We start from the raw sequence: 21,004 nt of genomic DNA, 5'->3' as shown, positions 1-21,004 counted from the left end.
TACACAGGACAGGGAGCGAGTCGCCACTACACAGGATGGGGAGCGAGTCGCTACTCCACAGGACAGGGAGCGAGTCGCCACTACGCAGGACGGAGACCTAGTCGCCACTACGCAGGACGGGGAGCGGGTCACCACGACACAGGACGGGGAGCGAGTCGCCACTACGCAGGACGGAGAGTGAGTTGCCACTACGCAGGACGGGGAGCGAGTCGCCACTATGCAGGACGGAGAGCGAGTCGCCACTACGTAGGATGGGGAGTGAGTCGCCACTACACAGACGGGGAGCAAGTCGCCACTACGCAGGACGGGGGAGCGAGTCGCCATGATGCAGGACAGGGAGCGAGTCGCTACTACACAGGACAGGGAGCGAGTCGCCACTACGCAGGATGGGGAGTGAGTCGCTACTCCACAGGACAGGGAGTGAGTCACCACGACGCAGGACGGGGAGCGAGTCGCCACTACGCAGGACGGAGAGCGAGTCGCCACTACGCAGGACAGGGAGCGAGTCGCCACTACGCAGGACGGAGAGCGAGTCGCCACTACGCAGGATGGGGAGCGAGTCGCCACTATGCAGGACGGAGAGCGAGTCGCCACTACGTAGGGTGGGGAGTGAGTCGCCACTACACAGACGGGGAGCGGGTCGCCACTACGTAGGGTGGGGAGTGAGTCGCCACTACACAGGACGCGGAGTGTGTCGCCACTATGCAGGGCAGGGAGCGAGTCGCCACAACGCAGGACGGGGAGCAAGTTGTCACGACGCAGGACAGGGAGCGAGTCGCCATGATGGAAGATCATGATGGAGATGATCGAGATTTGCCAAATTTCACCAAAAGGGAATCCACTGAATGAAGCCAAACATCGATTAATACATTGGCCATTTTGAGAAGTTTCCATAAGATATATTTCCAGCAATTTTATTGTCTCACCAGAATGTTTTTTTGTTTTGTTTTGTTTTTGTTACTCAGTTGATCCCGTGTAAAGTACTAAATAATTAATACAATGCTGTACCACAAATTTACCAACCCTCCACAAAATTCTCTCTTTGCTTCATTCAACCTCTCAACATCTGCATTTTGTTGTTTCAAATGTGAACGTTTTTGTGCTTCAAGTGTCGAGTCCTCTGGAGGATGAATCGGGTCTTGCAAACAGCAAATAGACACCTTCTGCACAGCACTGTCCTCCACTCCAGGGGACACATTCCAGTGTAATCTAGTTTGTGTTTCCTATCATTTGCAAGAGTAAATGATAATGTACAAAGGTCGTACTCTTGCCACTCTGGTGACCCAAAATCGAGTGCAAAGCTACAATGACAGACAGCATGTTGATGCTGAGGGTCCCCCTGTGGGTTTGCATTGGTCTATTTTGACACTTACCCATTTTACTTGGTACCTTTTAACATCTTGCCATGCGCTTCCATTGTTAATTTAAATTTCTCACACAATCGAGGATGTTGTGTCCCACCTCTCACCCTCAAAATATATAAAACTGTTTGGAACTGGGCTGGGACACACAGCAAGAAGGAAGAACTATCAATGGATAACATTAATTACAAGTGGGAAACATTGGGAAAGACCCGGAAGAATCAGTGGAAGCCTGAAGATAAGATGGAGGGGTGGAAATGAAAAGATGCTGGAGTACAAATGGCCTGGAATTGTGAAGTATGGATTATGCGGAGGGAGACCTTCATCCTTTACTGGACTGCATTATCACCACCCACTGCTCCCACCATCCCATGCATATTTAGTAGTCAATTATATTGTGGCAAATAATTTTTATATTTTGATTATCAACACAAAATACCAATTTCTTAACATTGATAGTTGCCTTTGGAGGAGGACGAGTTGCCTTTTGAATGGCGTCAGGTTACTTGTTTACACATTGCTCATTGACTTTAACTTGCTGTGGCCTAACTAGTCCCGACTGGAGGGGTGTAGCGTTTTTTACCATCTTTTGCGAAGGTATAATCACAATAAAAATGCCATTAGACAGCTGGAACAGTCCTGAATGGCCAAAACTGAATCAACGAGAGAGTTCATTGAACACCCTTACCCCATGATACAGTCTTGAGAGAAAGGACATGGGAAGGGTTTTTTTTTTTTAACTCTTGCTTTGTGTTTTCGAGAACGATCTATATTTCCTATGAGCCGTGATTTTTTTTTTCTGAATCTTGATATTCCCCAAAGTTGTGAACACGAGCGGAAAATTCAATCGGTCAAGATGGCGTAATATTTTGTCCAAGTACTGCTGAACTGGAGGTTTTTGGAAGTGCCAACTAGGGGATTTGTGTTCTACAGGATTCAAGTATATAATTAAATTGAGATGAATAAGAGTTTTGATGGATTTAGAAAAAAAAAAATTTAGAAAAGAAAAAAAAAAAAAAAAAAAAAAAGAAGCCTGGTGTTGGCGCAGTGGTTAGGGCAGCGGCTTGGGATCCAAAAGGTCCTGAGTTCAAACCCCGTTGGGCCACTGAATTAATACGCCAGGGGGTTGACTCAGCCTGTCATCCTTCCGAGGTCAGCGAAATGAGTACCAGTATACTGGGCCGGTGTATACCCCGGTTAAATAGGTGTACCATATCCCTGTGTCGTAAGAGGCGACCAGGGTTGCGTCAGGAAGGGCATCCGGCGTAAAACATGTGCCAAATCACGATGCGGATCATACGGATGATCCGCTGTGGCGACCCCTAACGGGAGCAGCCGAAGGAAGAAGAAGAAGATGGATTTAGAAAAAAAAAATTTTTGGGATGTTTACCACTGATGATCCATCCATCCATTCACCCATTGGGACCATACTCTGTGCAGAGCGTTGGTGCTGCCGAAGCAGTCTCCCCTGGCTATTGGGCACAATCCTGGCCAGGGCACCACTCTGACACAAGATACGAGCAAGCTGGCACTCATTTTGCCAACCTCAGAAGGATGACTAACTGAGCCAACCCTACCTCTTTTTAATTCAACAGCCAAGCAGGATTTGAACTCAGGACCCTCGAATCCCAAGCCCACCACTCCAGTCCATTAAGCCAACACCAGGCATATCATCAATAATGCACCTTCTTTTGTACATTAAATGATATATTCGTGCTTGTTGTTTGTGTCCTTTATGACAGTTTTTAAAATCTAATTTTCCCGTTTAGAATGATTTTCAATTTTGTTTGACTGCCAGCCAAAGAGACAGATGAGAAAGCCTAAAACAATTACCTTCCTCCTCTGTGTGCATGCGTGCTCAGGGTGAGATTTCATAGAATTTGCCAAATCCAGAGCTGAAGTACTGCGCAACTGTGGATTCGTTTGCCGATTCTTGTTTTGTAGTGTTCAAAATATAAAATTCAATTGAAATTAAGTAGTTTCTCGATCATAGACTGACGCCTGCAGATGGACAGACACAGAGTGAATCAATTGCTTAACCCCACTTTGCACTTCACTTGATGGGTAATAAAGCTATTCAAGTTGCAAAGACCCAAGTGATGCCAGTTGTTGTGACCTCTGGATTTGGCACCCAAACACACTGACTGGCAGGTTTTCTTTAAAAAGCTAAGGTGTTGTTTTTCACGAGGCGACACTTATAGCCGGGAATTCATCGTTTGCCTGGATATTCTTAAAGCGATCTGATGTCATTGATTTTTTTTTTTCCCTGAGCATGATATGCAAAGTGGGGGTAAACAATTGGCTATTTCTGTCTGTTTGTCTGTCTTTCTGTCTGTCTGCAGACGTCAGTCTGTGATCGAGGAACTGCTTGATTTCAATTTAATTATATATTTTGAACACGAACAGTACTTCGGCTCTGAATTTGGCAAATTGTGCTGAATCTCATCCAGGAGGAGTGCATGGAGGGGTAAGGTAATTGTGGTAGCCTGTCTGCCTGCCTGGGAATCAAACAAAATTGAAAATTATTCCAAAAGAGAAACAGTTTTTAAGGACGTCCAAAAAGGACAGAAACAACAGGCATGAACAATTAATTTAACTTGTTATATGAGGTGGTGTAAACGTCTACACCAATGGCAGTAAACTTCCAAAAATAGGGTTTTTCTCTCCAGCCTTTGCAATCTTTATTTTATTTCAATTAAGTTATATACTTGAACACCGTAGCACACAACTCACTTTGTTAGCACTTCCAAGAATCTCAAGTTTAGTCGTACTTGGCGTAAAATGGTGTAATATTTTTGTGCATCTCGACCGATCAAATTTGGCACTCGCGCATTCAGCGTTCGGGAATATCGAGATTCAGACAAAATCGTGGCTCAATTGGAAATATAGATCATGCTTGGTAATGCAAGGCAATCGTTTTAAAAAAAAAAAAACCATTCTCATGTCCTTTTTAGCTTTTCTGGAATTTAAATTCCAGATAAGGTATTGTTATCATGCACTGTCTGTCCGTCCATCTCCTATTTCGACTTCTCCAGCCAAACCGCTGGGCCAATCTGGCTGAAATTTGGCAGCAACATTCCTCTCCTGTCTGGTAACAGATAAGTAGGTCAAAATGGCCGACTTAGTAAAGTTCTTCAAAAATCTTCTTCTCCAGATCCACCAGTCAGAATGCTTCCAAATTTGGGTTACGTCATTCAGCCAGGGTAGAGATGTTAATTTACGGAGGTAATGCTGATCACGTGACCAGAAGTGTGTCAAAATGGCCGACTTGATCAATTTTTGGGACAATCGTGTAAATTCCTTCAAAATCTTCTTCTCAAGACCCACGAGTCAGAATGCTTCCAAATTTGGGTTACATCATTAGGCCAGGGTAGAGATGTTAATTTATGGAGGTAATGCCGATCACATGACCAGAAGTGTGTCAAAATGGCCGACTTAATCAATTTTCAGGACAATCATGTAAATTCCTTCAAAATCTTCTTCTCCAGACCCACCAGTCAGAATGCTTCCAAATTTGGGGTGCAACACTAAGCCAGGGTAAGGATCTTGATTAAATTGCAGACGTCATGCTGAAAATGTGACCGGAAGTACGTCAAAGTGGCTGACGTTGTCAACTTTTGGGAAAATTGCATTAATTCCTTTTAAAATCTTCTTCTCCAGACTCACCAGTCAGAATGCTCCCAACTTTGAGTTACCACATTAGGCCAGGGCCCAGATAAGCTGCAGGTCCAGTGGTCCTATTTTTATTCATTTATTTCAGGACTGCATGTGGGGAAAGGTGTTCTCTGAACTCTGTGGTCTTTTTATTGCTTTCATCTTGTACAAGGTTGACAGGATACCCTCGAGGTATGCACACATGCAGTCTTGCCTGGGTTTGAATCTCAACCTAGCTATAAACCCCCATCCTGGTGTTTCACGTGCAGGGTGAGGCATTATTGCATCTGCCGTTCACCGGATGGACGTTGAACAAGGTGTCAGCGTTAGGTGGTGGATGTTAAATATTCCAAGGTGTGTTTCATAAAGAGTAGGTAAGTTATTGCTGGCACCCTGAACAAAATACAAATTCCTGCTGCATAAGCTACATTCGAATGTCAGCACTGACCAGTCGGTTAGTGAAAGGCTTGGGCAAGAAATCTTCCCAGCTGACCACACAAGGTGGGATTAATTAGAATAGTAGTGGTGGTAGTAATGTAGCAATAGTTGGAGTGATTGGAGTCGTAGTAGTAGTAGTAGTAGTAGTAGTAGTAGTAGTAGTAGTAGTAGTAGTAGTAGTAGTAGTAGTAGCAGTAGTAGTAGTAGTAGTAGTAGTAGTAGTCATGGTCTTAGTAGATTATGCTAAATTATGGATGGGGGATTGTTGTGAGTGTTATGATTTCATCAAATCTGTTTGTGGAAACTGTGCGTTAGGAATCAGGGGATGGATCCGGTGATCTCGCAAGCGGGTACTACCCTGATGATCCAACTGTGGATATCCCACTGCCTTCACCTCCAGATTTTGAGGAACCACCAGAGGAGCAGGTAAGAAAAACAGGACAGCAGAGACAAATGGCTTGTATCAGCATAATGCTACAAACTCATCTGCTCTCACATAGTTCTTGTCATTGGTCACGATGAAAATGTTAAATCCAAATGTTTTGGTGTTGTATCCAAATATTTTCATCCACATGGAGAGACTTTTGAGCCAAATGTTAATTCCAAATGTTTTGGTGTTTGGTCCAAATGTACGGATTCATCCACATGTAGTCTTTCGCTCCAAATGTTAAATCCAAATATTTCAGGATCAGATCCAAATCGTTTCATCCACATGTAGTTTTTGCACATTGTCATTTTGTATTTTCTTGTAGAAATGCCTGGTATACGCGAAATCACATATTAGGAGATTCCTATTTGAATTATCCTTTGGCATATTCAAAAACATCATGATCTTCAATTTTAGGGTCACTTCAATCATCAACGACCCCATTAACGATGTTTACTCTACCGGTCAAAAGTTTTAGAACACCCCCATTTTTCCAGTTTTTACTGAAATTTAAGCAGTTCAAGTCCAATGAATAACCTGAAATGGTACAAAGTTAAGCGGTAAACTGCCAGAGGTTAAAAACAAAGAAGTTTAGGTTACCAAAAACTGAAAAATAATATAAATTTCAGAGTTGTTAAAAAGGCCCTTTTCAGGGAACAAGTAGTGAGTTAGAAACTGCAGCTGTTCTGCAGCAATTGAAGTAAATTAAGCCTTGAAATTTGATGCAAACAATTCCTACAGGTGTCCCAACTTTTGTTGATGAGTTACAAGCTGTTCTGTATAAAAGCAATGTTGGAACAGACTGTGTTGCTACACCTTCTGAAGCATTATTTGGACAATATTGCACTGCAGGAAGTAGTATATTGTTATAATAATCGTGAGAAAAAGACTATTAAAAAAGGAATACAGACAGACCATTATAACCCTTAAAACCCCCATCGAGCTGGTTTGGGATGAACTGGACAGAAGGGTGAAAGCAAAGCAACCTCCAAGTGCAACACACTTGTGGGAACTTCTGCAACAGTGTTGGGAAGAACTTTCCGAACAATATTTGATTTCCATTGTAGAAAGAATGCCGCGAGTATGTTCGGCTGTTATATCTGCAAAAGGTGGCTGCTTTGATGAGTCAAAAATGTAGATGAAATTTTGTTCAACAAAACGATTGCATGATTTCTTTTTTTGATCTGCAATTGTTTATTTGTTCTATGCTTTAATTTCAGAGTACATTGAAACATGAAACTGCTTAAATTTCAGTAAAAACTGGAGAAATGGGGGTTGTTCTAAAACTTTTGACCGGTCGAGTATATTGAAGGTGGATTCATACTTTCCTGTAAAAAGTATTGTGTATATTTCATGTGATGTTATTACTAACCCTTCACAATAATAATGGCTTCCTTTAATCTTCAGTCAATTAACTTAGTAATTATTCACCATGGCATGTATAACACACGGATAACATACCATTTTACACTACTGTACCACACATATATGTTCACACTTCCATCGCATATTATAGTGTTGTATATCCAGCAGATGAGGAATTTTCCATGGTGAGTCTTGAAAACAAACCAGGAAGGAAGCTCATTGTGCTTGTGCTTAGCATTTGGGGAATGGGGTTGGAATGGCAGTGAGTGAGCTGCTCGGGAAAGCACCTGGTGCCTGCCAGGGAAGTCCAGCTGGATCCAGCGTTGGAATAATTTCTACATCCAGCTGTCTCTGAGATCCCAAAGCTCTAGTGGGATAGTGATGTGTGGTGGGGATTGGGGGGGGGGGTAACAGGATAAAGTGTAGATTTTAATCTTACACATAATTCTCTCTAGTACCGTGGGAAACAACAAGGAATTCCATTTACATCTCCATCACCTTCCAGCTGTTTTCTGCTTTCAACCCACAAGAACAAAAGTTTTATTTACCATGTCGTGAAAATGATGTCACGGCCAGGATATTCATCGTGGTGTAAATGAGGTAAAGGGCAAGACCTGGTTTCCGATACCAAGATGTGTCAACAGTGTCCGCCTGATCACAGACCAAAACTTCTCTCCCGCAACGAATTATTGGAGCGAAGATAACATGAAGAATAACATCTGGAAATGCTGATATAGTTGCGCATCAAAACGTGGTCCTTGAAATGAAGATTGATACCTTGGGCCACAGGTGAGCCCTGCTCTGCCCAATTCTGCCACCCACGAACGCAGTTTTCAACCAACAAGGAAAAAGGTCCTTTGGCTCATTTTAATGCCTCTCGTCAGTCATGGCCCATGAACATCCATGAGGAAAATGAGTAAAAACAACAACATGACATTTTATGTGCCATGCGCAGAGGTTCGTCTTATTGATAGGTGAACACGATGAATCCTTTGTAGTTGTATTTGCAACACACTGTATAGTATGAGTGAATTAGCAAATGGATATTTTGGTGTTGCACATTTTAATGAGCTATTCTATTTGTTTGGCAATTGCCCAGTTTTGTTGTTCCCACCTAAGTATTTAGCTCCATGATGCTGTAACTCCAGGTTGAACTCCCATTGACTGTGCTCCTTTGCTGCCTAATTTGTCCTAATCCTGCATGTGGTTTCTGTTTAAGCTCCTCTCTGAGCCTTAGTACCTAATTTTACTGTTGAGTACTCAAATCAAGCAAATGATCCTTCACATAGTCCAAGATTTGATTTCAGCTATAAACAAGTATGTGAGAAATGGCCCTCTTTTATAAATAAATATATATTATTTTACAGGATCTAAGGCTTGGAATGGAGCTGGCACATACATCCGACACACAAACACATGCAGACGAACACATGAAATGCTGTTAGATGATACAAACACAGCCAATGAGCTTGGGGGAAGTGCCGTTACTTCCTGGGGCATTCTGAGTACCGGTGAAGGAGCCTTTCTCACAACACTCAGCTGGGCATTAACTAAGGTGGAATTTCCTTCTCCCCATGGATGCCAATCTAGAGGGATTGTCCGTGCTCTTATCCTTTTTAAATGCTGAACGTCAAGTAAGGAAGCAGCATGTACAACTCGGCCAGGGTTTGAACCGTCGACCTCCCAGACTCGGAGAGGATGCTCTGAACCCGTTTGGCAATGTATTCCGAAATTGTAACTCGTGTTGAAATGGATATACTGCATATCCCAGAACTAGCATCCTCACCATTGACCTCTTTGGTAGGTTTGAGTCCCCCAACAATCAGATGTGACTCGTATAACCGTTTGCAGTGACAGGTGTAACCAATCTATCATGGAATACCGTCCTTCAGAGGTGATGTTGGCACTGTCTGTCAATCTCCATCGTGGATAACTCGGTGTGTCTGTCGACCTTTGGTCACATTAAGTATCCTTCCGAGTTCATAACTGCCTTGTTTCATCTCGTGAGCCTCCCACTAGAGATCAGATCCGTGATCTCCTCAAAGCCCCTGTCTGTGGACCTTTGGGCTCGATAAGCACCTTTCTGAGTTTCTAACTGCCTTGGTGGTCTCATGAGCCTCCCATATTGGAGATAGGGTTGTTGGTACAATACATACTTTACATCGTATGATTGTAATGAATAACACAAAATGCCATGAAATGAAGAAGAATGGTGAGGTTCTGTTTATTATAACAGTGAAGATGAATCCTAAGTTCGTTTAAGGTCAAGCTCGAGTATCATTGACATCATTGCAGGTGATGTTACATAATGCAGGTATCCTGGACAAACACCAGCATTCTCAAAAACAAATCTTCACATTCTGCAGCAATATGTCTAAAGGGCACCATGACCTTTTTCAGAAGTTTTTGTGCAGGCCAAAAAATTCCCAAACAACGTCATTCATGTCAAGATCATGTCGGGCGTGTCGTTATAAAGCAGTCTGACGGTTCAGCTCGTTGTGTGGACAGAATTACACTCAATGCCACAGTATGAGAACACCAGATGTAAAGCATGACATCCGGTTTGTGGAAAGATACTGATGAAAGGTCAAAAGAGTGTTCTGTACCGCGTTAATGTAAGCATCAGTCAGAACCTAACACGTGACAACCTGTTTATTAGGGCTGGTGATGAGTTATCCTTCCATATTTTATTACTGTTTGTGGGTCCTGTAGTTCCTTACATTTTTTGGCCAATTTGTATCATTCCATGCTCATGGTGAGACGGACAATACCCATGATTGGACAGACGAGGCTTCTCGTAGGACATGCTATCATGGAAAAATGGAAGAAAACACACACACACAGACACACACACACACACACACACACACACACACACACACACACACACACACACACACACACACACGCATTTTGATCCACCTTCTCCATTCAACATGTCTCTGAGATAGCAAAATATTTTCACCCCTTCCAGCTTCACACCATCTCCAAGATCTAACTCAACAATTCCTTCATCTGCTGCTCCCTCGATGCACACCTTACACTTGAATGTAGCTGCCACACTGGTTCATGACCCTCTCACCCCACTACATTTTCGATGAACCCATTCAGCACACATTGTACACTGAATGGAGTTCACTCCGACACCCTTCCTGCACACAGCACATGGCCACTTCCCAGTCCTTTCCACCTCACCACATGCTTTACCACTTGCCATCACCTTCGTCTTTCCGATATTCACCTTCAAACCTTTTGCCTCCATACATTCCTTCCACTTGTTCATCTTCTCCTTCAGTCCATCCATACTCTCTGCAATCAACACCAGCTCATCTGCGTACAGCAGCTCCCACGGTAAACCCTCCTTTACCCTCCGAGCCAGCACCTCCATCACAACTACAAATAGAAGTGGACTTAGTACCGACCCCTGGTGCACTCCTACCCTCACCTCAAACTCACCACTGTTCCTGTCCTTTGTCCTTACAGCTGTGCGTGCTCTCTCGTACATGGCCATCACTACTCTGATCAACCATTCCTCCACTCCTAACTTCCTTTACTTTACTCCATTTTGCCCATGCCATTACTTTGCGTGTGACCCTATCAAATGCTTTCTCCAGATCAGCAAACCCAAAAAACAACTTCTTCCTCTTCTCCATGTACTTCTCCTGCAACTGCCTTACAATAAAAATTGCATCTGTCGTTCCTCTTCCTGGCATAAATCCAAACTCCATTTCGTCAATCTTTACCTTCTTCCTTATCCTCTTCTCCAACACCCTTTCCAATACCTTCATTCCATGCTCCAATAACTTTATTGCTCTATAGGAGCCACAGTCCAGAGGGTCACCTTTCCCCTTGTACAGAGGGACGAGGGTACTCAGTTCCCAATCCACTGGAATGCGGCCTTCTTTGACCACCAGATTACAGATCTCTGTCATTCTCTTCACACCCCAACTTCCCGCTGCCTTCAACATATCTCCCACAACTCCCGTCGGCCCTCCTGCTTTTCTACTCTTCATTGCTCTTATAGCTTCCTCAACTTCCTTCTCAGTTATCTTCTCTGCTGGTCCTAAAACCGGGTTACTCTCGATGTTTCTATCCCATTCATTTTCTACATTCAACAGCCTTTCCATATATCTCTTCCATCTTCCTTTAATTCCATCTGAGTCCGCAACAATTTGTCCCACTTCATCCTTCAAGCAACTCACCCCGTCACATCAAATCTCTCTCTCGCTATCTGCTTTGCAATCCTGAATACCGCTCTCTTACCCTCCTCCGAATCCAAGCATTCTCCAAACATTTTCCAATGGGCCTCCTGCGCCTTTGCAACCTCTTTCTTTGCAGCCTTCTTGGCTTCCTTATAACTTTCATGTGCAGCCTCTTCTTCCACCGTATCCTTTGCCTTTTGCCATTCCTTGAACTTCTTCCTCTTCTCTTCAATCGTCTTTCCAACTTCATCACCCCACCACCATGTTTCCGAGTGCCTCGGTGGTCCTTTTGTCCATCCACATACCTCACCATCGGCTCCCAATAGACTATCTTTCATTGACATCCAACCACTTTCAAGTTCAACCACATCATCCTCAACCATACTCAGCCTCTCTCTTAATGCTTCCTTCACTGTCACCTCTTTCAACCTCCACACCTTCATCCTCGGTTGGTACTTCACCCGCTCCATTCTCCGCGCAACTTTCACCCTTATATCGCAGACAACCAGGTGGTGCTGTGAAAGTCTCCTCCCCTGGGTTCACCTTTGTGTCCCGGAGGTTTCCCCTATCTCGCTGACGCACCATCAGGTAGTCAATGGTTGTCGTTAACCCACCTGACGTGTATGTAATAAGCTTATTATCCGCTTTCTGGAATTGAGTATTACAGATCAACAAATCAGCTCCATCAGCAAACTCCAAGATCCTTTCACCTTCTCCATTTCTCACACCATATCCATAACCCCCATGGACTCCCTCAAAACCATCTGGACTCCTTCCCACATGTCCATTCAAGTCTCCTCCAACCACAACAACTTCCTCAGCTTTCACATTCTCCATCAACTTCTCCATCGCACACCAGAACGTTCTTCTCTTCATCGCTTCGACCGACCTTCGGGGCATATCCCGAGATGACGTTCACCAAGAGATTTCCGATCAGGATTCTCACCATCATCAACCTTTCACTCACTCTAGTCACACTCACTACACTGTCTACAAACTCCTCAGAAAACATTACACCAACACCATGCACGCCTTCCGGGCACCCTTGCTACATAAACTTGTACTCCTGCCCCTGCCTTCCCTTCACCATTCTCACACCACTTCCTTTCCATCGTGTCTCCTGCACACAACACATGTCCACTCTTCTTCTGACCAATGTTTCAACCACTTCTCCAGATCTCCCTGTCATTGTCCCTACATTCCATGTACCAAACCCCAGAAACCGATCTCCCCGTGGGGCATCAGACGATTGGTCATCATAAAGGGGAAAATTTCCTCCCTTGCTTCGATCGGGTTCCCCACCTTGAGTTTTAATGAGAGGGGGTGAGGACCCCCATGGGGTACTTCGGGCTGTACCCTGCCCATCAGTTGTACTCATCATGGAAAAAAGGAAGAACATGGGATTGAAATGTATGCTTTTCCCACTTTATAATTACACATTGTATTAACTGTCAATTTACTGCAGCACGTTACTGTTCACCACACTGTACTCAATGTAAATTTACTGCGCTTAAGGCCCAGTCACACCTTGACGTTTTAGCCAGCAATGGCAACGTATCAAAATGTTTGTAAAACGCTGGCTTACGCTGAACTTTTGATGTTTTTATTAAAGATTCGGACGTATTCATAACGTGTTGGTCGTATGCATAACATATTAGTAACGGACACAGAACGTTTCGTTGTCTTATAGATAACTTATACCAACGAATGCTTAGCCTGTTGTCGGCGTTCACAACCTATGCCCAACGATAGTCTAACTTATGCATAGCGCGCTGCACGTATAACCGACGATCACGTTGCATAGCCTGTTAAAAACCTGCCGCACAACGATTCACATCATAACCGCCGGAGAAATGGAAGTGTCAACATCGCAGTCACACCTTGGCGATCTTGCCAGCGTATGCCGACCTCTGAAAAATGCGTCTATAATGCTGGCGCACGTCGAATACGGTATGGGTAAGTTTGGTATGCGTGAATAGAACGCTAAAGTACGCTATCATACGTCGTATTAAAAGGAGTACGTCTTGTAATTTTAAACATGTTGAAAATTTTGCGACGTACTTGCCGTATGACACACGTTCCGCATGCGATGGGAATAAGTTGTACGCACGATATGCAATCGTTGGCACATGTCGACACACGTTACTTGTTAGTTACTCATAAGTCGAAACACGTCAATGTAATGGTTAGCGTCAGTGTTCCAGACTCTGTGTTTTTTTTTTCCTTCAGTATGACGGTGATGTTGACACTTCGATTTCCAGTGCGGTTATAATATAATGTAATTAAAAGGCTGCCGCTCAATGATTTAAATCATAACCGCACTAGAAATCGAAGTGTCAACATCACCGTCATACCGAAGAAAAAAAAAACCACGGAGTCTGGAACACTGACGCTAACCATTACCTTGACGTGTTTCGACTTATGAGTAACTTACAGGTAACGTGTGTCGACGTGTGTCAACGATCGCGTAACGTGCCTATAACACGTAACTCATAGGTTAGAAATAAGTTTCGGGTATGCTAAACATTACCTCGACGTGTTTCGACTTATGAGTAACTTACAAGTAACGTGTGTCGACATGTGTCAACGATGACGTAACGTGCCTACAACTTATGGCCAGCGTAGCGGAACTTGAGTCATACGCTGGCATAAGTAGTAAAATTTCAAGCATGTTAAAGTTTGAGGACAACCGCAAAGTACAACGATGAAAGCCAGCGTACTATGATGTATGGCAGTGTTTTTCAGCGTACTCTCAATGTTTCCAAAACTTACCCATAACGTATTCGACGTGTACCAGCGTTTTACACAAATTTTTCAAAAATCGGCATAAGCTGGCTAAAACATCACGGTGTGACTGGGCCTTTACTCACCATGCTTCTTACCAAATATATTGTGCTGCATTATTCACCAGTCACCACACTGTAAATTTAGTGCACTGAATGTGTGCATTATTCACCACATTGTACACTTAGTGCACTGTATTATCTACACTTCTCACTATATTTACTGTACAGTACTGTATTATTCACCATGCCTTGCTCTTGCTATGAGAAAACTCCTGTACCATATTCGAATTAAGAACTAATTTGACTCTTGAAGGTTCATGTTAACCTGCAGTGGCAGACGTGTAGAACAATATGAAATCAATGGAATGTCGATCGAAGTAGGCCTCATCGGATCTCTTGCTCCGGTGGATCAAAAAACGTTCTGTTGAATTCATCCATTCGTGTACCATGTTACTGATCCTCCATCATTCCCATTGTAAACGGATTTTATCATGTTTTACCAGGCCCCGAGCATGGCGTCCTTGGATCAGACGACATTTGCAGATGAAGAAGAGCTCAATCTGACAGGGCGTCCTCCCAGCACTCCGGTTCTCCTTCGGCCTGGCATGGCTCCGGCACGACCTGAGTCCAGCACTCCGGTTCTCCTTCGACCTGGCATGGGTCTGTCATTCGCGAACTTTGAGGTTTTCACACAAAGTTAAAGCTTTACTATTTTCAGTTAACATTGAGTAAATCAGGACTCAAACATTTATTCATATGAAATAGGACGATGATGATGATGATGATGATGATGATGATGATGATGATGATGATGACGATGATGATGATGATGATTATTATTATTATTAAGGCCCAGTCACACCTTGACGTTTTAGCCAACGTATGCCGATTTTTGAACTTTTTTTCTAAAACGCTGGCACACGTTGAATACGTTATGGGTAAGTTTTGATAACATTGAGAGCACGCTGAAAAACACTGCCATACGTTGTTGTACGTTGGCTTTAAACGTTGTACTTTTTGGTTGTCCTCAAATTTTTTCATGCTTGAAATTTCACGACGTATGCCAGCATATGACTCACACGTTCCGCTACGCTGGCCACAAGTTGTATGCACGGTCTGCGATCGTTGACAGACGTCAACACATGCTACTTGTAAGTTAATCATAAGTTGAGACACGCCGAGGTAATGCTTAGCGTACCCGAAACTTATTTCTAACCTATGATTAACGTGTTGTTGGCACGTTACGTGATCGTTGCCACACGTCGACAGACGTTACTTTTAAGTTACTCATAGGCTGAAAGACGTCGGTATAATGGATCGTCCTTGCGTCAGCGTCCACGGCCACGGCCAGGACACTTATTTGCACCATTCTTCAAACTTTTCTTCGGCATGACAAAGATGTTCACACTTCGATGTCTAGCTTGGCTATGATTCCAATTGTCCATCGGCAGCGTCTATTTAAAATAGTCGAGTTTGAGCGTTTTAACACGTTCAGAAGAAACGATTAAAATTTCCAAACCCCAGCGTCAAAAAACAAAGGCGAGTGACAGCAATTTAAATCGTTCATTGTAAACAATGAAAATAGTTGAGTGGTACCGTTTAAAAGTCGTTGAGTTTAAAAAAAATCGAATTGTTGAGCGCAAGCGTCTACTTTCAATAGTGGGGTTTGAGCGATTTCGCACGTTCAATAGAAACGATTAAAATTTCCGAGCGCCAGCGTCAAAAAACAAAGGCGAGTGACAGCAATTTAAATCGTTCATTGTAAACAATGAAACTAGCTGAGTGGTACCGTTTAAAAGTCGTTGAGTGTAAAAAAAATCCAATTGTTGAGCGCAAGCGTCTACTTTCAATAGTGGAGATGCAGCCATTTAAATCGTTGAGTGGCAGCCGATGAATAGCAAACCCCACGTCACCGGCAAAGATAAACTGCCGCACGATATGGATAAGTTAGGCTATCGTTGGGCATAGTTTGTGAACGCCGGCTTCACGATAATTATTCGTTGGTATACCGTATCTATAAGTTATCGAAGCACTCTATGCACATTATTAGTTCATTGTGCATTTGTCCAAGCCGTTATGAATAGACCTAAATCGTAAAAACAAGCCATAGCTCATTGTTGAAAAAGCCCCATAAAAAATTAGCCGCGAAGAACTTCGAACAATGGTGCAAAGATGTCTCCTACCCGTGGACACGCGGACGCAAGGACGATCCATCGTAACCCACACCCTCCCCCTCACACTCACCGACTACTGCCAACATGAACAAACTACTACTAATACTAATACTAATACTGATACTGATACTGATACTGTCACTGCTGACATGGAAATCGACTCAAAAAGGACTCGAAAACACTGTTGGGTTCCCCTTTTATGAACACCATTTTTATATACCAATTCCCAAAACCGCTGGGAACACGTCTTTATATGGCAGTTGTAAGTTAGAAACACGTTCATTTTTTTTTTTTTGTCGACCGGAAGACGTCATTGGAATATGTCTACATAGTCGATGTGTGTTGGGACTACGTAAAGAATTGGTTCAAAGCACGTCAAACATAAGTTAGAAATCAGTTTCGCGTAAAAAAAGACATTACCGCGACGTGTTTCGACTTATGAGTAGCTTATATGTAGCGTTTGTGGACGTGTGTAAGCGTCCACATATCGTGTGTACAACTTATCCCCATCGCATGCGGAACGTGTGTCATACGCCGAGTACGTCGTAAAATTTTGAACATGTTTAAAATTTCTTGACGTACTCTACTTACTACGACGTATGATAGCGTACTTTAGCGTTGTACTCACGTATACCAAACTTACTCATACCGTATTCGACGTGCCCCAACGTTTTAGACACATTTTTCTTAGGTCGGCATACGCTGGCAAGATCGCCAAGGTGTGACCGCGATGTTGACACTTCCATTTCTACGGCAGTTATGATTCGAATCGTTGTGCGTCAGCCTTTTAATAGGCTACGTCACGACATCGTCGGCGATGCGTGCAACGCGCTATGCCTAAGTTAGACTATCGTTGGGCATCGGTTGTGTAGGCCGACAACAGGTTCAGCATTCGTTGGTATAAGTTATCTATAACACAACGAAACGTTCTGTGTCCGTTACCAATGCGTTATACATAAGACCAAGTCGCTATGAATACGTCCGAATCTTTAAAAAAAAACATCAAAAGTTCAACGTAAGCCAGCGTTTTACATACATTTTAATACGTTGCCATCGCTGGCTAAAACGTCAAGGTGTGACTGGGCCTTTACCTTCTCATTCTGCGAAAGGTTATGTTTTGGTCGGCGTGTATTTATTTATTTATTTATTTATTTATTTATTTATTTGTAATCTTGTGATTCGTATAACTCAAAAAGTGTTAAACCGAATTGCATGAAATTTGGTGGGATGATTGGTTTTTAGCCAGGAAGCATTCGATTAGATTTTGGGATCGTTCGGGTCAAAGGTCAAGGTCAAGGTCACAAAAAGGTCAAAATCGTCTTTTTACGATAACACGGTCAATTTTTATTCAATTTGCATGCAACTAACACCAAAATGTTCAGAATTCAACGCCTCATCTTGTGATATGCAATATGACACAATGACGCCCATACTCTTGTTACCGGTTAGGGGTCAAAGGTCAGAGGGGGTCACGACCTTGAAAAATATGCGGTTTTTGTCATAACGCAGTCAATTCTTGTCCGCTTTACATGAACACAGCACCAAAATGTTCAGAATTTAATGCCCAATCTTGTGACACAATGACGTCATAACCCCTATCACCGGTTGGGGTAAAATGTCAGGGGGGGGTCACGCCCTTGAAAAATATGTGGTTTTCGGCATAACTCAGTCAATTCTTATTCGATTTGCATGAAACCAGCATCAAACGAGATTACCTTCTCTTGTTGAAACGTTGTATTCACCGAGCTTGCGAGTGAAGACTCGCCAAAACGACGTGACTTGATTGTTGTTTAGTCCGTAGCTCCCGAAAGTCGGGGGGGGGGGGTCATGACATTATAGATATGTGGTTTGTGTCATAAGACCATTTATATGAAACCAGTTCCCCACACTCATACCAAGAACAAAAAAAGTAGTGGCGGCGAAGGTATGCGCTCTATGAGTGCCTGTTCTAGTTAAAATTGTGTTCATCTGTATGTGACATTTTCTCTGACAGGAAGTCTGAAGGAGCCAATGCCTCTGACTACAGACACCCTTGATACAGTACCATACAGTAAGTACACTGTACACAACATACAGTAAGTACACAATGTCCTGAGGTACACTGCAAAAATAGTCAAAGTAACGAACTTTGCATCTATATTGGGCAAAATGAAGGCGATTTATTGTGTCAATTCGAGTAATCCATTTGTGCTCTGTCACAATCTGAACAAGTTTGCATTAACAAAAGTGACAAAGGAGTTTCTGGACGAGGTTTGGTGTTTGGGTTAACCAATTGCTACCCCACCCCAACTCATGACCCCCATTCACCTCAATCACCTCATCCTCACCCACCATTAATGCTTGAAAAATGCCAATGCTTGTAACCCTCTTCGCTGTCTGGCCAAGGGTAAGGCAAGAATGCAGTTGCTTTGAAAATGGCTTGGTGTATGCTGGTGCTCCACAATTGAGCTCAGCACACGTTGGTGCCCAACGATCTGGTGAACTCAGCCACTCCATGATCCAGGGATCTCATGCACCCCACAATCCAGGATGCCCAAGCATCCGGCACTCCAGGTGCCCTTGCATATGGTGATTCAGGGCGCCTGTGCGCTCCGCACTCCAGGGCACCATACGCCCCGTCATCCAGGGCCCTCCCCTACAGGGCACCCCAGCACAGGGACTTCTAGGGCACCCGTGCATTCCTCCCTCCCTCCCAGGGCTCCCATATGTCCCTCCCTCCAGGGAGCCCGTGTGTCCCTCCCTCCATGGAGCCCATGTGTCCTGCCCTCCAGGGACCCGTGCTTCCTGCCCTCCAGGGACCCGTGCTTCCTGCCCTCCAGGGAGCCCATGCTTCCCTCCCTCCAGGGAGCCCATGCATCCCTCCCTCCAGGGAGCCCATGCGTCCCTCCATTCAGGGATCCCGTGTGTCCCACCCTCCAGGAAGACCATGCTTCCTGCCCTCCAGGGAGCCCGTGCTTCCTGCCCTCCAGGGGGCCCATGCATCCCTCCCTCAAGGGGGCCTGTGCGTCCTTCCATGCAGGGGATCCATGTGTCCCACCCTCCAGGGGCCTGTGTGTCCCATCCTCCAGGGGCCCGTGTGTACCACCTTCCAGGGAGCTCGTGCTTCGCGCCCTCCAGGGAGCTCGTGCTTCCCGCCCTCCAGGGAGCCCGTGCTTCCTGCCCTCCAGGAAGCCCGTGCATCCGTCCCTCCAGGGAGCCCGTGCTCCTCCATATTCCATTGCACTGCTCACTCAGGTGCTTTATTGTCTAGTGTGCTTGGGCATTCCACAAAGTAGTGTGATTGGGAGCTGTGCGATGCAGCATTGCTCGGGAGCTCAGCGATACACCATGCTCGAGAGCTCAGCGATACACCATGCTCGGAAGCTCAGCGATGCACCATTCTCGGGAGCTCAGCGATGCACCATGCTCGGGAGCTCAGCGATGCACCATGCTCGGGAGCTCAGCGATGCACCATGCTCGGGAGCTCAGCGATGCACCATGCTCGGGAGCTCAGCGATGCACCATGCTCGGGAGCTCAGCGATGCACCATGCTTGGGAGCTGCACAACACAGTGGGCTCGGCGGCTCTGGAGTTTTGTGCTTTAGTGCACTTGGGCACTCCACGATACAGTGTGCTCGGATGCTCTGTGCTCTAGCGAGCTCGTGCTCCCTGCTCTTGGGCAATCCAGTGTACTTAGGTGAGGGTTCTGAATGTGATGTTAAAAAGCCCATAGTGCAGTTCGTTGGGGGTACTGATTGTGATTAGAAAAAGCCCGTAGCACACTGGATTAGGCTGCTGTATGTGATCTGGAAAGGCTTGTAGTATAGTTCACGAGGGTAATGAATGGGATTTGGAAAGGTTTGTGGCACTCTGGGTGATGGCACTGAATGTGATACTGTCAGGCCTGTAACGTGGTGGGTGAGGATGCTGAATGTGATATTTAAAGAACTGTAACCTGTTGGCTGAGGGGACTGAATGTTATATTGAAGGGCCTGCAGCATGCTGGGTGACGGTGCTGAATGTGTGGTTCCCACGGTATGCTGTTCCCTATGAAATGCGAGGTGTTGGACATTCAGTGCAAGGGCACCATGCCGTGATGGCAAACATGCCAGGGCTTTCCGAGCCCTCCTGCACATCCGCTCCCACTCGCAGATTCCTCATGCTATAGTTTGCCAAAAATGTAAAGGCTCTTCAGGCCAAATGCCAAACTCCTACCCGAACGGCGGCCTTTGCGATCACGTGTTATGTCAATTGCTGCATCCCATTAATGGTGTTCTTTTATTTCATGTAAAGTGGAATTGTCAGTGCATGCCATAACAGGGGAAGAAACATTTACACACACATGGGCATGTACACATGCCCACACACGCCAGAAAGCAAAGATGCAATATAGTTTACTTCAGTATTATCCTGTATCTGCGCAAGTTGGTGAAGTTCTGGATCCCCCCACGACTCCCCACACCCTTCACCACTCTTTCAAAATATTCTAAATCCCCCACAAACCCCAACTGTAATCTCTCTGTTTCACCTTATTACCTCCGCCACCGAAGGTGGACAGAGGTTATGTTTTCATCCCTGTTTGTTTGTCTGTCTGTCTGTGAGCGGGATATCTGAAAAC

General features: G+C 44.6%; 1 protein-coding gene across 8 annotated transcripts in view; it reads left to right on the top strand.

The window, feature by feature from the left end:
• Positions 1–21,004, top strand: part of LOC147030213 (uncharacterized) — a 296,012-nt gene that overhangs the window by 177,277 nt on the left and 97,731 nt on the right. For all 8 annotated transcript variants that reach the window (XM_085874046.1, XM_085874047.1, XM_085874044.1 and 5 more), the window contains 3 exons: positions 5,769–5,879; positions 14,737–14,893; positions 18,401–18,457. In XM_085874046.1, the coding sequence (XP_085730172.1) occupies positions 5,769–5,879; positions 14,737–14,893; positions 18,401–18,457 (325 nt within the window). The remainder of the gene's footprint in view (positions 1–5,768; positions 5,880–14,736; positions 14,894–18,400; positions 18,458–21,004) is intronic.

Source organism: Eptatretus burgeri, chromosome 3 (genome assembly GCF_056783735.1).
Source record: "Eptatretus burgeri isolate ZD-2024b chromosome 3, Ebu_testis_v1, whole genome shotgun sequence".
Taxonomy (NCBI): domain Eukaryota; kingdom Metazoa; phylum Chordata; class Myxini; order Myxiniformes; family Myxinidae; genus Eptatretus; species Eptatretus burgeri.
The sequence above is the reverse complement of the archived record's forward strand: the minus strand, read 5'-3'. Positions and strand labels throughout refer to the sequence as shown.